General features: G+C 42.7%; 2 protein-coding genes across 3 annotated transcripts; both read left to right on the top strand.

Annotated features, from left to right (window-relative positions):
• Window positions 1-929: 929 nt before the first annotated feature.
• prdm1c (PR domain containing 1c, with ZNF domain) lies at window positions 930-9367 on the top strand. Of its 2 annotated transcripts, XM_085247146.1 has the most exons (8): window positions 930-1053; window positions 2657-2908; window positions 4210-4329; window positions 5313-5565; window positions 6982-7997; window positions 8158-8286; window positions 8474-8534; window positions 8674-8922. In XM_085247146.1, exons 1-8 carry the CDS (start codon window positions 1027-1029, stop codon window positions 8781-8783), a joined length of 1968 nt encoding a protein of 655 aa, XP_085103272.1. In that variant the 5' UTR covers window positions 930-1026; the 3' UTR covers window positions 8784-8922. The 2 variants fall into 2 exon arrangements, with proteins under 2 accessions (XP_085103272.1, XP_085103271.1); XM_085247145.1 differs by having other exon boundaries at window positions 8474-9367.
• A 1635-nt stretch (window positions 9368-11002) lies between these two features.
• On the top strand, window positions 11003-16569 carry xkr5a (XK related 5a). The gene is made up of 7 exons (XM_085247147.1): window positions 11003-11259; window positions 12200-12383; window positions 12579-12763; window positions 12862-13074; window positions 13409-13578; window positions 13806-13917; window positions 14394-16569. Exons 1-7 carry the CDS (start codon window positions 11127-11129, stop codon window positions 15335-15337), a joined length of 1941 nt encoding a protein of 646 aa, XP_085103273.1. The 5' UTR covers window positions 11003-11126; the 3' UTR covers window positions 15338-16569.
• Window positions 16570-18905: the final 2336 nt, after the last annotated feature.

The following is an 18905-nucleotide window of genomic DNA, read 5'->3' as shown; positions in this document are numbered from 1 at the left end:
CTTATAAAGATTTCTAAGGTGTGACACTGCTTCTTGTTGCACCAGCTTGCATTTTAATTTCAAATAAGGTGTGCATGCACAATATAACCCAGAAACTGTTGTTGTGTATTTGTTTTCAGGATTCTCATTAGAAGTACCTATTTCATCATTCTTAGTATTACAGTGACATAATACCATAACAAGAATTGTGATTAATCTCATGGGTTTGTGTATCTAAAGCTCTGAAGCATCAAGTATCAATATGAATGAGTCAACCAAGCAAAGCAGACATATTTCTACTTACAGCTGTTTATTTAGTGATTTTTAATTTCTTGGTATGTAATAAAAATCATCTTGGTGCATTTATTGTGTATGTTTTTTTAACTGATGATCTTATGTAGCTACAGAACCTAGAGAACAATTGCTTCGTTTAAAAGACTATTACAGACGATGAAGTTTTACAGGTTGTTAAATCTCTATGTTGCTGCAACATTCTTCATGTAAGATATCCTTATTACACGACTACATGAATTACGACTAATCTGACTAACTTTAAACCTACAATTTACAAATAAATGATCTAATTTCCTCTGCGCGTCCTTGACTCGCTAACATAACACAGGTATGCCCTCTTCCAATCCACAACAGACTGAAAATGAAGATGCATTTGTTTGATCCGGACATAGCTGTGTGACAGCCTCCCTGGAGAAAGCCTCTTGCCTCGGGGCAAGAGTGTGACACACACACATGCACATGCACACACACACAAACACGCTCCAAGGAGGAGTCATGGGGCAAAGGGGAGAGAGGGGGAGGGAGCATGAGAGGAAAGGGAGTGTATCTCTCTCTCTCTCTTACACTGTCAAACACACACACACGGTGTATGTGAGCAAGACTCACATACACTGACTGCTCGGTTGCGCAGTCAGTATACTGAGGTCTGCTCAGAGAGAGAGAGAGAGAGAGGAAGAGAAGACAAGAGGCAGAGAACAGCCACTGGTTGCTTCTAGACACTCAAGCTCAAGAAGGGCACAGACAGCCTGACCTATGTGTGGCTCCTCACAAGGCTTTACAGTAAGTCTGCAACATCTGTCTCAGATCATCTTCTTAATTTTTACAGGAATAATATCGATTGTTCTATATTTTCAGCATGATTAAGAAGAGTTAGACGTTTTTGGCTCGACTTTTCTTTTCTGCATTACGACACTCTCCCACGAAGTGCAATCTCAAAGTGTGCTTTCTAGAGACAGCCCGTTACATGTCGCCCCCGAGCCACAGCTGTGTGCTCTTGACTCATGTCTTGATTTTTCAAAATATATTTTCTGCTGTGTCACTTGGTTCAATGGTTTCGGAGTGAGCTGTCACACTTGTGACAGTCATTCCGAGTCAGCTGTGGTGACACTTCAGAGAAAAAAATATAAGGTGTAACATCATATATAAATCTCGTCTCTTTGAACTTTTATTTGCATTTGAGAATCCGTTGACATTCTTTTGTTATTGCTGCATATATGCCACTGAGTACAGTTTCTACCACTAGTGCTGAAAACAACAAAAAGATGAGCGGTGGGCTTTTTTATCGCAGCTTACTGACTGTAGATTTATTTATACATAAATGGGGAGAATTTAGAATTTCTATTCCTTGCAGTCATTCCCTCAGGAGTGAAGTTTTGACTTGACTTTTTATCTCTCATCAGTAAGGAACGTAAGTCACATGAGTGTTTACCATATATTAGCAAGAACCAGGCTTATCTACCACTATCTCAGAGGCAAACTGATGAGTCTACAAAGGAAGAAGTTCTCAGACAACACATCTGAGCGTTGCCTTTTAATCACGAGCCTGCCATCCGCTTTTTCACTCTTCTTTATTTCAGTCTGGGAGCCGTATCTTTTGTCGCGGCTGAGTTGCCTGACAATCGCAATGTCGTGAGAAGGGAAAGAGTGAAAATAAGGGACAGAAAGAAAAGGAAACAGAGAGTAGAGTGGCACTTCTTTTCTTTGTTTCGACATGTAAGAGCAGTTGTTTAGGAAAGGGAGCCACTTCGGGGCTGGCAATCAATGAGCAGACGTACTGCTTTTGTGCTTTTGATCAATTGGTGGTTTTTTTGTTTTTCTTTCTTTACATGTGTCTTCATATTATGGGGTTTTTGTGGACTGAAATCAGGCATATCTCACTCTAGCAGCCCTTCTGTGGCTTTTTAATACGGTAAATAGTCAGTATAGAGTGTTAAGACCTGGCCGACAGCCAAGTCTCAGTCAGTTCGGAGGAAGTCTGGTTGATTCCCTGGTAGTGCGGGTTTCCTTGTGAAAGTGGTCCTGCTTCGGGGCTGACGTGCACAGGAACCTCTGTTATAGCCCCGGGGTTGTATTCTGAGTCACAGGATGTAAAGGACAGAGGGGGGCAAACTTGAAGGTTCCACTTTGAAGTTTGTTTGTCCGGTGTTGGCAGTAGACGGGAAGGTTAGTTTCTCTACAGCATCACAACTGCCTCCTTCTCTGTATCACACTTCACAATCTGGGACCTACTTTTAGATTCATTCAAAACTCAACTCGATTCTGCATCTGCTGTTTTATGAAAGAAAGGTTTGCCTTCCACCCTGTATAACCAAAATAGCGTTTAATAATAAAATCAGATATAGAATCATATGGATTTAAGAGCATTTTTCTTTATTTTCCATAGGCCGCCTCTTCATGTACCTCAATCATGTTAACCTCAGAGAAGTCAGCTCAAACTGTGGGTGCCACTGCAGCGATGCCAGGAAAACACGATGTTGATATGACATCATGGAGCGAGGCAGACTTTGAGGAGAACTGCACTTACATCGTGAAGGACCAACCTCTGGAAGGCGAGTCCGAAAACAATTGCAAGACACGAGCTGAGAGATCGTTGCCCAGGAACCTGGCCCTGAAACGCTGCCATGACTCAGCAGAGGTAACCAAGGCCTTCCGTGTTTGTTCTTTTACAAACAGGCAAGACATTAATGAAGACAAATAGTCCCAGTCCAAATATATCAAAGCAGCTATGTGATGTTTTTAGTAAATGACAATTCTTTGCGTCACTCCAACATCCTTCCATCCTCTCATCTATCCTCCGGTGGGAAGTACTTGACATATTGTTGTCTAATTTGAGCTTTTCCTCTCTGCTATGTGTATGTTGAAGCAAACACAGACACAATAGCCAAGCCTCTGGGCACTCAGCCTGAGGGCTCTATGATTAGTAGTTATCTTAGATTCCCATCCCTTTGTTCCAGCAGAAAATTACACCATTAGGCAAAAGCCCATAATATACATAATACCCTAAATGTTCTTCCAGGTAAAATATGTGTCATCTAGCATGGAGAATTATTTCCATCCTCTCATCTATAAATAAGTGAGTGGATAAGGAACTGACAATCATATAGTGTGGTAAATGCATGATAAAAGGTTAACCGCAAAGAACTAGTCATGAAAAGGAAACACTAAATTTCCTCTACAAAAAGTGTAGGGAAGGGAGATCAGAGGAAGTATCCCTGACATCTGCAGTAAAATACCTGCATTTACCACTTTGACCTTCTTATAAGAAATGTCTGGTTGACGCTAAAGAACAGGATACATGACAGTAATCTGTGACACAAGGGCAAGTCAAATGATGCCTTTAGACAAAGTCATTGAATGCAAGGACAAAAATATCTGGATAAACTAAAGACAAAACTGTAGGCCTGAGTCTACAGTGTAAAGATGAAAGAGAAATACACTACCATCGCTTTAGGGCTTTTGCTTTTTTAACATGGAGCTCAAGGTGCTAGCTGGGGTGTGACCATGACACCTTATCCACTCTCCCCCACCCTGGAGGACTGAGACAGAGGACTGAGTTTCACACCTGGTAGTAGCAGAACAAGACTAGTAGTGAAATTTTAATATGGGAGAGAAACTAAAGATAACTTGGTCGATTGGCTTATTAAATATTTAACATGTGAAGGAGAGAAAACATTCAGTCACAGCCTCTGAAAATCCTCTCAGCCTGTATATTATAAAATAAGGACAACCTGCTTAATTGCCTTTTTCCACATAAGTGTCTCCAGGGGACAAAAATATTCAGTGAATTGACCAGATTCTTTGGAGGCTGTATTCCAAAGAATCTCATCTATCTTAGGATGTTTTAACAACTAAACGTGCCTGTAACTGCTCGCTCAGATCTTCTGTTTTATTAACTGACCTGCTGTTTGACGATTATGTGCTCTCTTTGTTTAACAGGTGCTTGGGGTGATGACTAAGGAGATCATTCCGAAGGGAACACGCTTTGGCCCTTTGGTGGGTGAGAGCTACACCAACGAAACTCTGCCGAAAGACGCCGACAGGAAGTACTTTTGGAGGGTAAGCAAGCCTCATGTGAGACTCTGCAAACTTAAATGTTAAATTCAACGATGTGCCTTTCAGAACTGTTCACATCCTGTATCTCTGACTGACTGGAGATGCTGCTTTGGCTATGTCGTGGCACGAGTTAGCAAATGTGGTCAACGTCTGACATCCTGTCAATGTATGAGTCAAATTTGTCAATGGTCTGGTGTTTTTAAATGCCATTTGCCTTGATAGCTTTCAAAAGTGCATGCACCATATATGTCAGTGTGTTTGCCCGTTCTGTGCGCTTCTGTCTGAGGTCTTTCTCTCTCTCTCTCTGTCTCTCTCTCTCTCTCTCTCACACACACGCACAAGCACACACAGCTGTTTGGTTTCAGTGACGCAGCGGTTCTCCTGTGTCTTCGCTTCTCACAGTAGTGGTATCACTGCCAGTAAATACACCATACACATGTCCGCACTTCTCCAAACTAACAAACTCTCACACTGACTAAGCAAGGAAGTGGCTTCAAGCCTGAGAACTGTTTATGTTACACATTCAGCAGCATCAGGGCATCTTCCATTGCACACATGCTCCTGAGTAATTCTATAGCATACACTCAGCAACCTTGACATCATGCAACTCCAACCAAAATTTTGCAACAGTCTGACAATTTGTTAATAATACAGCCATGACTCAAGCAACAGCACAGAAAGAACACTTTTGTACAATCGCAGAGGAAGGGAGGAGGTGAATAACTTCACCGTGAATGTAACAGGTGAGAGTAAGGAGTGGGTGAAACAGTATACCCAATACTACAATCCAGTCATACAGAGAAATTCTTTTTGAGTGTTCCCTTTGTAACTCATATTGTGTGCTGCAAAGACTTGCGCCTATCCAACATGAAAGAAATTACAGCATTTACCATAAAGGCGCGAGGAAACTGTGACTTCATGGTTTCAGGTTCACTTCTAATAATCAAGTGAATTATTTCTGATCTCTTGTTCTGCTCACGCTATAGGTCTTCTCAGAGGGGCGCTTACACCACATTCTGGATGGGCTGCATGAAGAGCGGAGCAACTGGATGCGTTACGTCAATCCAGCATGCTCTGTGGAAGAGCAGAACCTGGTTGCATGCCAGAGTGGCTTGGACATCTTTTTCTACACCACCAAACGACTTCAGCCAGGCCAGGAGCTTCTGGTGTGGTACTGCTCTGAGTTTGCCCAGCGTTGTAACTACCCTCCACTGGGACAGCTGGCTATTGACAAAAACGGTGAGTGCGTGTGTTTTTGTGTGTGTTGTCAATTTAGGAATGCGCAAGGACCGAGTGCTGCTGAAGTCAACAGAAACTAACACGGTGCCCACGCATCGAGACGTATCTGGTTTGTTCTGTCATTGTGAAGTAAGGCCCCCAGTCAAAACGCCAGCCGACTGACACACTCTTTGTGTACGTGTTTAAGAACTTACTCCGTCACACCCATAGCTCCTTTGTTGACGCAGAAGACAAAGGAGGATAGTGGAGACTTGAAAGCAGAGAAGAGCTGTCTCCAGGTGCAGCAGCAGTACTGGCGTAAGATGAGACCAATTTCAGGATTTTAAGCAATGTTTCAGTTTCCCTTTTAAACTCCCACATAGAAGGCTGCCGGCAGCTCATTCAGCCAGACAGCATTTGGCATTCATTCACAAACAGTAGGAATGTGCATGCTAGCAGAAAGACCACGCAGAAAAATACTAATTCAAACACAGTCACAAAAAGAGGCCGCTAGAGGTGCTGATGGCACTCTGGCACGACACCCTTTATTTATTTGGTTCTTAAGGAGGAAGCGAGGTAGGAATTTCTCTACTGACTACTTGAACTTCCTGACAAGGTGACCTGCTGACAGATTGATATCTCACTCAGTGTTGGCTGTTTGTTTGCTGAGAGCTGGCCTCCCTGGAGTGGGGGCAGGGTAACCTGGGAGTGAACAAAAGATAAGAGATGTGCTGTTTGTGTGGGTTGTGGGTTAATTGTGTCTAAAAGTAGGTGAAATGTACATGCAAACCAATGTATTTGGTCTTCCTCTCTGTTGTCGGTTTGAGTCCCTTGCTTATTCTGTGGTAAAGTCAGTGAAGCAGTACCTTTTTACCTAGATGAAATGCAAATTTCAATCCAGATTTTCAATCCAATTTATAAAATCGTTTCTATCTGTTTGGGAGCTGTAGTTTATTTGTCACTTCCAAATGACAAGTTGATTTTTGTCTCCTGTACACTGTGTATCCTGTCTGTCTTGTGACAGAAAATACACCTTCAACTGCCCAGCCCTCTAATGCAAATAGCACACTGTATCCACTCACTCTTGCTCTCTGTGCTATCTGTATCATGATCAGATCCCCATTGTTTCATTTCTGGTGTCCACTTTAACAGAGTGCAAAGGTCAGGGACATTCAAACAGTCGCATCTGATAAAAAAAAAAGTGCATCTCCTGAAGTTTAAAGTAAATTGTTTGGCTAGCGTAGGTACTTTTGAAAGCAAACGTGCATAGTGATTAAGAAAGAAAACATACAACACGTGTGCTTGATAAGACGAATATGTGCTTGTATGGCTGCATGTGTCAGTTAGTTGAACGATGATAATGTTACATCTAGTCTATGTTAAGAAATGAGTTTCATGTCTCTGATGATCTTTCTCTATTGCTTATCTGTCTAACAGAACAGAGTCCAGTGAAGAAGACAACAAGGAAACGAGGTCATACGGTCTCTGAAATCCTACAAGATGACCTCTCCAAATCCCCTTCTACCTGCATCAGACGTGTGGACAGTTTTTTGCCTCAGACAAATGTCTCAGCAGATTTTCCTTTATGTCCCAGTGTTGTCTACCCACCTCAGCCTATCTCCAAATCTATGCATGCTAATAGATATGCATTTCTACCACCTCTGCCATCCTGTAGCCCTCCAGCTGCCAAAAGGCCAGCACTAAGCATTCCTGTCCCTACTAATGTCCACTTTGCCTTTCAGCACAGTCAAGGCCCTCCCGTAGCAAAGCCTTACCAAGATCCCTGTATGCCCGATATTGCTAATTCTACTCTAATGCACGGCCCCTATCTACTGCCCCACTACTCACTTGGCCTTCTACCTCATTCATATCCATTCTATCGTGAACAACTGAAACCTCACTTGGCAGTCTCACCCCATGTATCGCCCTTTCACAACTATGCACATTTTCAATCGGCTTTAACCAGTGGTTGCAAAGACTTGACACGTGCACTTTCTGATTCCAAACCAGACCTCTTTCTTTCACCAATCTGTGAGCACAGAGACAACAAGGACCTCATATCCAAAAGAAGAGCCTACCTCAGCATACCCTCACACGACCTCAGAGATTTCAAACACTCCCCTCCCACCAACGTTCACACAGACCTCGCTGTGCCTGCCACATCCACCGCCTCATCTATGGTCACTAAAATCCATGAAGCACAGCCGTCTCTCACACCTGGAGGATGCTCGCCGCAAGAGGGAATGGCAGCCTCCTCAAACTGCCTCCCTTCCAATTTTACCTCTGCCACTCAAAGTGAAGCTGAGGATACAATGGACCTAAGCAAGACAAAGCAAAGTGGGCAGACAATTGGCTACAAGACCCTGTCTTACCCTCTGATGAGGCAGAATGGAAAGATCCGATATGAATGCAACATCTGTGGAAAGGTCTTTGGGCAGCTGTCTAACCTTAAGGTTAGTTGCTCTTCAACACATTAAAGCAGTGCGAAAGAAAATGACAACCACCAGTTGAATACAGTGACTGGAGTATAGTATAATTGAATTAACCAGTTCCTCTGATTTCCTGAGTTTGATCGATAACAAATAAATTATCATATCTCCGACATCTTCTCAGGTTCATCTGCGAGTACACAGCGGGGAGCGTCCCTTCGGGTGTCAGACCTGCAATAAGAACTTCACGCAGCTAGCACACTTGCAGAAACACTACCTGGTTCACACAGGAGAAAAGCCCCATGAATGCAAGGTAAGGCTGCAGCTGTCGGAAATTGCTGGAAAGCATTAGACGCCTTATATCACTCTCGTAATAAATACGTAGGTGGACTAAAGGTTTGTACGTCAGAAACAAAACATTGAAACATCGCAGAGGTTATGTGACTAAGAACAAAATAAAGACTCATACAGAGATTCCCTTCTGCTGTGTTTTTACATAGGTGTGCCACAAGCGATTCAGCAGCACTAGTAACTTGAAGACCCACCAGCGGCTACACTCAGGTGAGAAGCCTTACCATTGCAAGCTCTGCCCTGCTCGCTTTACTCAGTTCATCCACCTCAAACTCCACAAGCGCCTCCACACTGGCGAGCGACCACACCGCTGTCCTCACTGCCCCTGTTCCTATCTCCATTACTGCAGCCTCCAAGTGCACCTCCAAGGCTTCTGCCCACTCTTGCCCCTGGCCTCACACAGATACTCGTCAGAGGAGCTATGTCGAGTTAACTCTGAGATTGAGAGGTTTGACATGAGTGAGGCGGCAGAGGAGCTTGAAGCCATGGCTGCAGAGGTTGATATGGACAAGGGGAATGTTACCGACCTAATACAGAAGATAGAGACCCGTGTCTCGGGCCACCGGGATGCTGACAGAAGGGAGGCTGAGAGAACCAACTACAAATCAGCAAAAGAGCGCTCGGGTGTTCAGCTGCATCACAGCAGTCCTGTACCTCTTCATCCAGCCAGCATCAAGCTGGAGTCAAGCTGCATATCAGAGCCCTAAGACAGTCCTGCTAATCCATCCATATAATCCTTACAGGTCAACTCAGCAGCTGTCTGTTACTGCCCTATTTGAAGTAAAGCCTTATCTCAATCATGGATTTCCTAGCCTATACTCTACGTAGACCGCAGCATGTGAAAAATCTAGACTTAACCAGCCTGGCCTGGAAAAAGTGACTTTTTTTTATTAAATGTATAGATCTTTGATAATTTATTCAATTACTTTTAATCTAAAATGTACAAAAAAACAACACATTTTTTGATATTTTGATTTTTATATCTCTGGAATGTCTTGATGGAACAACTACACATGTGATTATGCATTAAAAATAACAAAGATGCTTGCTTTAAAATGTGTTTTTTAGCATGAGACTGAATGTTTCTGTTTGTGTATGTATGCGTAATTGTGTCCCGTGATTCACGTAACTATTACTGTACAAGCATGACTTCATATGTAAGTGGGTTAAGCACTGAAATGACAGCAAAAAGAAAACCTCAACTTGCCTTTTGGGTGAGTATACAGTTCTGAATCGGAGTTGCAGATAAACATCCTGTTATGAGTCTTGGGATACTCACAACCAGTAAATACCAACCCGTCATCATGGAAGGAAAAAAAACAAAACACACACACACACACAAAATTGAACAAGATTATCTTCATGATCAATATTCTGTGAATAATTTTATACACGTATATCTATATTTGAGTTTTGGTATTAGGCAGTTGTCAGACATTTCACTCACACTGTGTGACTCCACAGTTTTAGTAAGACATATAAATAAATTAAAACTCAAACAAAGAGAACAAAACAGACTTAAGATGACTACTTTTATTCACAATGAACGCTGATTCATACAGCGCAGGCTTGTGAATAAAACTGCAACCATATCTCTAAATTAACACAGCTATACTTGCTATACTCAAGAATTATTACAGGATTTTCTATCCAGTATCCTTCTGTGGTTCTTTTACTACAACCTAAAATAGTGTAGTTGTGGAAAGGGTTAAAAACAAAGTGCCGATTTATGCGAGTGATGATGAGGTAATGGGGCTCTTGTAAACTGCTCTGGAGCTTTTTCTCCATTTAAGAAAGTAAATTAAAGAAGTGGTGGGTCAAGTAGGTGTCATTAATGGCTTTCAAAATGACACAATCGTGACACAGTCCTCGAAATATGGGGCGTAGAACTACTGTAAGTGGTGCATGAACTATTAAAGAAAGACTCCAGCTGTTGTCATGACCTTCAATTAATTGAAATTAAATCTTCCTTTTTATTCAGTGTTTATTATTTAAAACTTGATTTTACCAGAAAGCCCCATTAGATTAAAACCTGTTGGGTTTTTTTTCAAAATGACAAAAAATTGTTAAAACAAATATAACATGAAAGCACATAAAGTAGAAAATAAATAAATTAATAAATAAAGCAAGTCAGAGTCAACAAGTAACACAAGTCCTGCTTATGAATAGCAACTGCAGTCTTCTTCCACAGAAGTGGTTATCTTAGGGCTAAACATTCGGATTTGGTGTACTCTTAAGGTTAAGTCACGATCAAGTGCCAAAATAGAAAACACTATTCGGCCTAGACAGCGTTAACACACATAATATGGGAGCTTTTTCTGCTTTTGGCCCCTTGAAACCCGATTATAAAGGACACAGAGATGTGCACCGGTGTGATGTGGGGGATGAACTTTATTTATTGTTCTAAAGTCGGGCATGGCAGACAAAAAACGCACCAGAACCACAGCTGTAAACAGCGCTCACCATGACCTGCGACCTCCACATGCGAGGAAATTCACGCTCAGATCAGTCTGCCGTCTATCACCAGTCTACCAAGTAAGATGCAGCACTATGGAGTCACAAAAGATTTGAAGAAATAGACCGTGATGCAGAAGAGGTTTCCACGGTGGAGGGAGGAGAGGCTCGCTAAACTGATGCACCTTTAAACCGTGCTGTGACGTCAGATATTTTGACAGGGGGCAGGCAGCGGGAGAAGAAGAAGAAGAAGAGGAGGAGGAGGAGGAGAGCGGATGTACCAAGCGGGGGCCAAAGGATGCCCAGGATAATGTCATCGGTGTGTCCTCCTTCCCACCTATCCGCATCATGATAAACGCCGCAGGAGCGGTCGCCCGCAGGATACCGTCGGCGGCGCGGCGGAGCGGGTGCTGGATAGCGTGGTGCCAGGCGGTCCTGCTCGCCGTGTCGGGGCTGGTTATTGTGGCCGAACGGAGCGCTCGTAAGTGGGGATTCCAAGCGCTAGCGTGCTGCTAGCTTGCTTGCCGTGTTGAAACTCAACCTCGTGGAAAATAGATGTTGGGCTTTCTTTTTCTTTTCTTTTGCCGTAATGTGATTGAAAATGATGCTACGTGCTGGAGCCGTCTCAGCTGCGGCCGTACTTCACGTTAGAAGAAGCACATTTGGGAGATGCTATGGCACAGCCGTTAGTACTCAACGGGAAAACATAGCTGAATTCCGTGTGCACTGCAATCCAATATCGGCGTTGGTTAGTCCACCTTTGTTGGCCAAACTGGGCCCCCCGAGACCTCCTGTGATCGTAAAACAGGATAACACAGCCTATTAGTTATTGAATTTAACTAGTGACTTTAATTAAGTGTTACTAAATTGCCGTCGCTGATCAATATTCGCATAATGCCCAACTTTTAAATTATAATTCTCCACCTTACACCTCCCCCAAAATATGATTGAACACAATAAACACTTGTTTTTCCCAAGTCATTTTTTGCACATTTAGGATCTGTATTGAAAACAAGGTGCAGCACAGCGTTATGATTTCCTGACTGTGCAGATCAATGGGGCAAGGTCAGGACACCAGGAGGATACCTGGATGCGTACAGAGTGTGACTTTGTCTTCAGCAAGTATACCATTACCAGAAGATAAAAATACTGTGCTGCTGCCTGAGATTCACACTTGAGACATTCTGCCATAATTAAACATTTAAAAAGTGAATGCGTGCATAAATGAATGGCTATTTAGATTATCAGTAGAGTGGCACATTGATAAAGCTGTACCAGTGAAGCTAAGAAACAGCTAATGGCTGTTTTAAAGTGGTGTGGAATGACTCTGGTGTCTTTTCTGTGAGCTTGCGCCATCCCATTAGAAGATATCATTGTGCATCTGGGTGTTTGTTCTTTTTCTGTGTGTGTTTGTGTGTCAGTGATCTACTGTATAGGGTTTTACCTTTGGAATGAGGAGACACAGTGGGCAGGCCTCACACTTGGCCTCTTTCTACCGGGGACAGCAGTTCAGCTGCTAAGTGTGAAGTGGTACTATGATGATGGTGATGACAGGCGATGCTACCTCTCTGTTATACACATCCTGCACTTGGGCATTTTCAAAAGGTAAGCTCGTTTTTTCCATTCGATGTGCTTTACGTAGATACATTACAAAAGCAGACTATGTTGTTAGAATGTAATAATTTTTAGTTTTTGTTAAAGTACAGGGCAAAAAAAAAAAAAAATTCACATCACTCTGAAACCTTACTGAGTCGGTTATATTTTATGCCTCCTCTGGTTTTTGTCTCCATCTTCTGGCAGGTTGTGGGACTGCATGAGGTCTGTGCTGCGCATGCAGGGCTCAGTGGCTGATCTGGGAGCTGCTGTTATGCAGCAGGCAGATGTTGCTGCCCTTTGGCTGCTGGAAGCCCTTGTCCTCACGCTGCCTCAGAGCCTGCTGCAGGCGTACATCGTGGTGTCTACTGATGTGGGCATCGCATCACCAGGTAATTTTATGTTCAGTTGAATCACGGGATCCGTGTGATGTTTATGGCCTGTAACTTGTTATATTACATTTTTTTTTTTATGCATGTTTTATCTACAGTGGCGTATTGCTGTGGCTTGTGTGTGCTGTCTATTGCGTGGGCCCTGGTGCTGTACAGCCGAGCCTGCTGTCTGATAAGACCAGGCCACCTGGCCATGCCTCCAGCAGCCCTGCTGTGCCAGCTGGTGTGGAGGGCATGCATGCTGGGTGCCAGGGTGACCTGCCTCACATTCTTTGCCAGGGTTTTTAATTGGTGGGTTTGTGGAGTAGCAGGTGAGCACTGAGAAGCGACTTTTATTTTGTTAAGACACTTGAAAGCCGGAGAAAGTGCACAGTTATATTAAACTAGTACATTACATTAAAGGGTACAGGAGACTCAATGACTAGTACACGCACAGATTTCCATGTGAAATTCCTTTGAGCTTAAAAAAACCCATTTTCTATTAACTCACATTTAACCACTGAGTTATGTAATTATCCTCAGAGCACTGTGACATGTCCTCTTGATCCAGTTTTCTGTTTCGCCTCTGCATCAGCGTTGCACACTGTATATGGATCCTGTGTTGCACTTGTAGACCTTCTATTCTATTTTTATGTTGACCTTCAGGTTTTCACTGGCTCACGGCCTCCTTTTGGCTGGTATCACAGCAACCAGACATCTGCACCGGCCCCTGGTGTTGGCGTGCTTTTAATGGCGTCATGGGGCTCATCCACGTCTTCCTCTTCCTCAACATCAAAGATGGACCCTCGCGCTTCCGCATGGCCAGTTTTTATGCAGTACGTCACAAGTTAAAGTTATTATTCTTCAACTTTTCTTTTTTTTTTCTGTTTTCATTATGTTGTTTTGTGCAGCTTTGTCTCATCTGCCTACTCACAGGGCAGCAGGGACAAACAGATATAGATACATAAGTTTGCAGTGTCATCCTCACCTCTGTGTGCTAAGCCCACAGTGACGTAAAGCTGTCTACAGATGACTGATGGTGCGACCTTCTCTCCTTCTTCAGTTCATGCTTGTAGAGAACGCCACTCTGCTGCTGGCCGCCTCTGACTTCCTGAGCGAAGCATCATGGGACAGCATGACCCTTCCCACCACTGTGCTGTGTGGCTTTCTCCTCGGTGAGTCATTTGTTTCTAGAGAATTTGCTGTTTGTATTGGGAGATTAGTCATAGTTAGAATTATGTCACACTGTTTATTAGTTTCTGTCATACCCAAGTGATAAATCCCCCCGTGTTTATTCACAAATTCTTAGAGGTATTGTTGTACAACAAACATAGCTACCGATATGCTGCCCTACTTGCAATACTCTTTATATGTGAGATTTTACTGTGCAGGATATTGTAAATCTCTTTATCTGAATACGTAAGAGTGGAGATGGGACCGTAAGAAGGCAAAAAATAAATGTAACCTTGAATTTTTTGTGTGAGGTTGATATGCACGATAGAATTAATATAGTAACAGCCAGAGTGGCTGCTGTGATCTCTGCTGCAGCCTCCCTCTGTGATTCAGACTGTGCAGTCAGCTAATTGCTTGTGAAAGACCAAAACATACCTGGGCCACTAAAATCAATATTTCCTATTCCTTTGCTTCTTAGGTGCTACCTCTCTTGTCCTATACTACCGGTTCCTGCACCCCAAGTCCACAGAGATCTCCCAGGGAACAAACCACAACCACATGGGCAGTACATGCATAGAACAAGGGGAGTCCTCCTTCTCTCTTGGGGACAAAAGTTTGCCAGCTCATTCTATTCAAAACCATGGCAGCTTCTCCCTCTCAGGTGTTGCTGGTTCTCTGCTGGAGCATCCAGGGAACTGTGGGGGCAGGCCTAACAGCTCCTGTCCGTGTTACCACCACCACTGGCTCTTGATCCGCCTTGCTCTGAAAACAGGAGATCTTGGTAAAATCAACAGGGCGTATGGGGCTGGGGGAGCAGCGGCCGTACTAGACATAGAGGAGTACAACCAAGAATTTAAAAGTAACGAGGGCATCACAATTACAGCTGGAGGAAGCTGTGAGGGTGTCTCAACCTCCGAGTCTCAGGGGAAAGGTCTGGCACCCCTCTCGGACTGTAAAGACGAGTTCCAGAGCGTAAGCGAACCCACGTCGACTGAACAACCGGAAGAAGACGACAGTCTGGAGATGGAGAGCCCGATGGAGTCGCCCACATCGGATTTCAAACGCAGCTCACCAGAGGGTAAATCAATGTTTGGAGACAGCCCAGAGCCCTATTTCTGCCCTACAGAATCAAGTTCAACCTTATACTTCAGCGCCGATCCCCAATCTCCAAGCAGCGCCAGTAACCCCCGTTTGGACCGGGACCTTGGGGCTCTGGAGCAAGGCGTTCGCCTCAACTCAATCCCTAGTGATCCAGCCCTTCACAGAGATGTCCGTGGACTCATGGGCCGGGTTGGACCACGATGTATTTCCACCCCTAAATTGGACTCAGGGGTGTTAGACTCCCCTTCCAGTGTCCCTCATCTTAAAGGTCCAAGAAAGCAGCTCATATTATCCCGAAGGGATGAGGATGAAAACTTTTAGCTTACATGTGACAGAATCAGGGAAGAAGTAAAAACGGATCCAACATTAAAGGAGTACACCAGCTTTTAAAGGGAGTGCTTTTTCAGCAGTCCAGCATTGTAGAATTAGAAAGCTGGCAGTAATTTCTCCTTTTGTGTATACACATATATTTAGTACACTGTGGGGCGTATGCAACAATTGTGGAATAATCCTCTCAAAGCATAAACGATTTTTCTACAAAAGCATTCCTTTGCCCAAAAGCCGGACACAGAGTAATGCCTTCAGTAGAGCTCATTTACCACAAAGGTTGTGTGTAGAGCTCAGACACACCTTCTGCCTGATGTTCAGCTGGCATTTTCATTCTTTTGGTCACAGTGAACTTAAGCCTCAAGAATAATAACAATTATACTGTGCAACAAAATGAACACCGGTCGGTCAAGACCGAAACTACGTAATAAGGAAGTAGGCATTAGTTGTATCAATAAACATCATCAAGTATGCAGATGCTTCATGATCTTAAAAAGGGGGATGATCTCTTTAATACGCACTAAAACTGCTGTTACTCATGTCAGTTGCCAGCAGCTATGAAAATAGAGAAACTAATCCTGTATCTTTCAATGTGTCTGACCTCTGAATCATAACCATCTCACTATAAGCCAGAGCCTTTTGGCTTCCTAAAAGCACAAATATCTTCTGTATCATATGTCTGTTGCTGTGATGCTGTGATTTTTTTTTTCTTCTTCTTCTTTTTTTATCAAAAAAACAAAACAAAAAACTGACACTTTGACTCTCAGATAGGTTATCTTTTGTATGATGTTAACAGGCATCGCTTTGAGCAGGGCTGGTGTGTGGGCCTAGGGAAACTGTTTGATGTGTTGATTTACATGTTGACCATGTAATTGCGGAACTGTTTTTGCAATTTACGTTTTGTTGGAAATGAAACAATGTCTCAGGCACTAACGTCTCAAAGCTTTCATATGTTCTGCAACAAAGTGAAAAGATGCTTATGAGATATTTGTGGTGATTTTTTTTTTTTTGTATGTGCTCTTGATTACTATTGGCAGGGGCCAAATGTACTTTGCCCCTTATTGTGTTCTGTAACAGGATTAAAGTCCACTAACAAAGCAGTGAAATTATGCTGGGTTTTCTCTCATGCCCAGCTGACTGCCTATATGACATTTTGAACTGTGAAGTGTAAAGCCACTGGTGGCTCTGAATAAGCAATAAATACAGTACATGTTTAGGTGAGTGGAGTGAAGATGTGTCGAGTGTTTTATTCTTTTGAGCAAAGTACGGTGATGTGCAGTCTTGACCCAACCATCACTTAGTATTTATTGAAACATGCAAACATCCATGGAAATATAGTATATAAAGTGGGGAAAGAACTCGTTTTTTTACAGTTCTAATCACCTTTGAAGTTAACATTTGAGATGGCCAGCTATCTAGGGAAGCTTTCTTGGAATTTAGGTTCCTGAAGGAGACTTCAGAAATAATTCTCCGGGCTTCTTTAAGGACATTCAAAGCTCTTCTTTGGATGTTGGCTGCCTTTTGATCCGTTTTATGTCAAGATGATCCCACACTGCTAGTGTTTTATTGTGTTTTTTTCTGTCCAGTTATGCTTTTATTGCACTGAAAGTGTGTTTGAGATCATTGTCATGCTGAAAAATTAAGCTCTTGCCAATCAGATGCTTTCTAGGATTGCATAGTAAATCATTATCGGTATTTTTCTGTGTTCAAAATTCTTTTGACAGGATCTCCAACACCACTGAGTAAAATACAGCCCGAAATCATGACAGAACCTCCACCATGTTTTACAAATGGCTGTAGACACTGTAGGCTGTAGGCTTCAAGTAAGTAATTCTTTATTTAAAAAGCCATCCCTCGACACAGCTGTTTAGCTAATTATAGGCCAATCACCAAGCTTCCTTTTATCTCAAAAGTTCTTGAGTCAGCGAACTGAAAGGAATGGTTTATTTGAAGAGTTTCAGTCAGGTTTCAGAATGCCTCACAGTACAAAAACAGCATTAGTGAAGGTAACAAAAGATCTTATGGTCCCCGACAGTGGACCTCATCTTTGTGCTTGTCCTGGTAGATCTCAGTGCTGCATTCGATACAGCTGACCTTAATATTTTATTACAGTGATTAGAGCATGCTTTAGGTATTAAAGTGGTTAGAATCATATCTATCTAATAGTCTCCAATTTGTTCATGTAAATGGAGAGTCATCTTTACACAATGACGTATATGTTTCTGTAGGCAGTATCACTAGAAGGCATAGCATATGTTTTTACTTCTATGCATATGATAGCCAACTTTATCTATCCACGAAGCCAGATAACACACATAGATTACTTAAACTGCAGGAATGTCTTAAAGACATAAATACCTGGAGAAAAAAACCCCCAAAACATTGGCCTCAAGTAACACTGAGGACTCGGAGTCACTGTTGACCAGAATTTCCATTTGCTCAGTATCTCTAGAACTAGAACCATCCTGTCTCAGACTGATGCTGAAAAACTAGTTCATGCATTTATTACTTCTACGCTGGGCTACTGTAATTCATTATTATCAGGATGACCTAAAAAATCATCAAAAAGCCTTCAGTTGATTGAAAATGCTGTAGCAATAGTAATGCAAGGAACTTGAGAGAGAGAGAGAAAGAGAGAGAGAGCATATTTCTCTCATACTGACTTCTTTTCATTGGCTCTCTGTCAAAATCCAGAATCGAACTCAAAATCCTTCTTATCACATACAAGACCTTGTATAATCAGGTCCCATTTTATCTTAAAGACCACACAGCACTTTGCGCTCAGACTCCTGGTTTACTTGTGGTTAAAAGTAGAATGGGGGCAGAATGCAAAGGCACTGCCTTCAGCTTCCAGTCGCCTCGTCTGTGGGACCAGCTCCAGTTTGGATTCAGGAGAAAGACACTCTCTACTTTTAAGATTTGGCTTATAACTTTCCTTTTTGATCAAGCATATAGTTAGGGCTGGATCAGGTGATCCTGAATCCTCCCTTTGTTGTGCTGCAATAGGTCTCAGCTGCAGGGGCTTGACATAATGCATGATGAGTGTTTCTTCTTCACTCACCCTTTTTTCACTCACTATGTGTTTATACACCACTCTGCATGTAATCAATAGTTATTATTAATCTCTGGCTCCATTCCACAGCATGTCTTTCTTATAATTACAGGCACTTTACTTCACAATATAAAGTGCCTTGAGGCAACTGAACTGAACTGAATTGTAGATGGATCGGCTGAAGGGCCTGATTAATCTCTTAAGTCCTGTGTTGAATTCCACCCCACCTCTTAAGGGCATAACATTCAGATACACTTCATCTGCTGGAGATTCTTTTGTCCTGTATTTGTCCTCAGATTTATTTAAGAACATACTGCACATAAATCAAGATGTGCCAAAGCCAACACTAATAAGGCTTTGGGAATCATGTTGTTGCTGCAAAAATACAATTTTGTCCACTATGTTGTCGTTGCCTTTTTTTTTTTTTTTTTTTTTAGATTTAAACTAAAGAAACTAAAGGAGCAAATTACGCAGGCTGCTAGTAACAAAGTCCCTAAAGATACAATTTAA

The sequence above is a fragment of the Mchenga conophoros genome, linkage group LG15 (assembly GCF_057382185.1).
Source record: "Mchenga conophoros isolate Kocher_MC1m ecotype Shallow Benthic linkage group LG15, M_conophoros_male_GT1.1, whole genome shotgun sequence".
Classification (NCBI taxonomy): domain Eukaryota; kingdom Metazoa; phylum Chordata; class Actinopteri; order Cichliformes; family Cichlidae; genus Mchenga; species Mchenga conophoros.
This window is presented reverse-complemented; position numbering and strand designations above follow the sequence as displayed.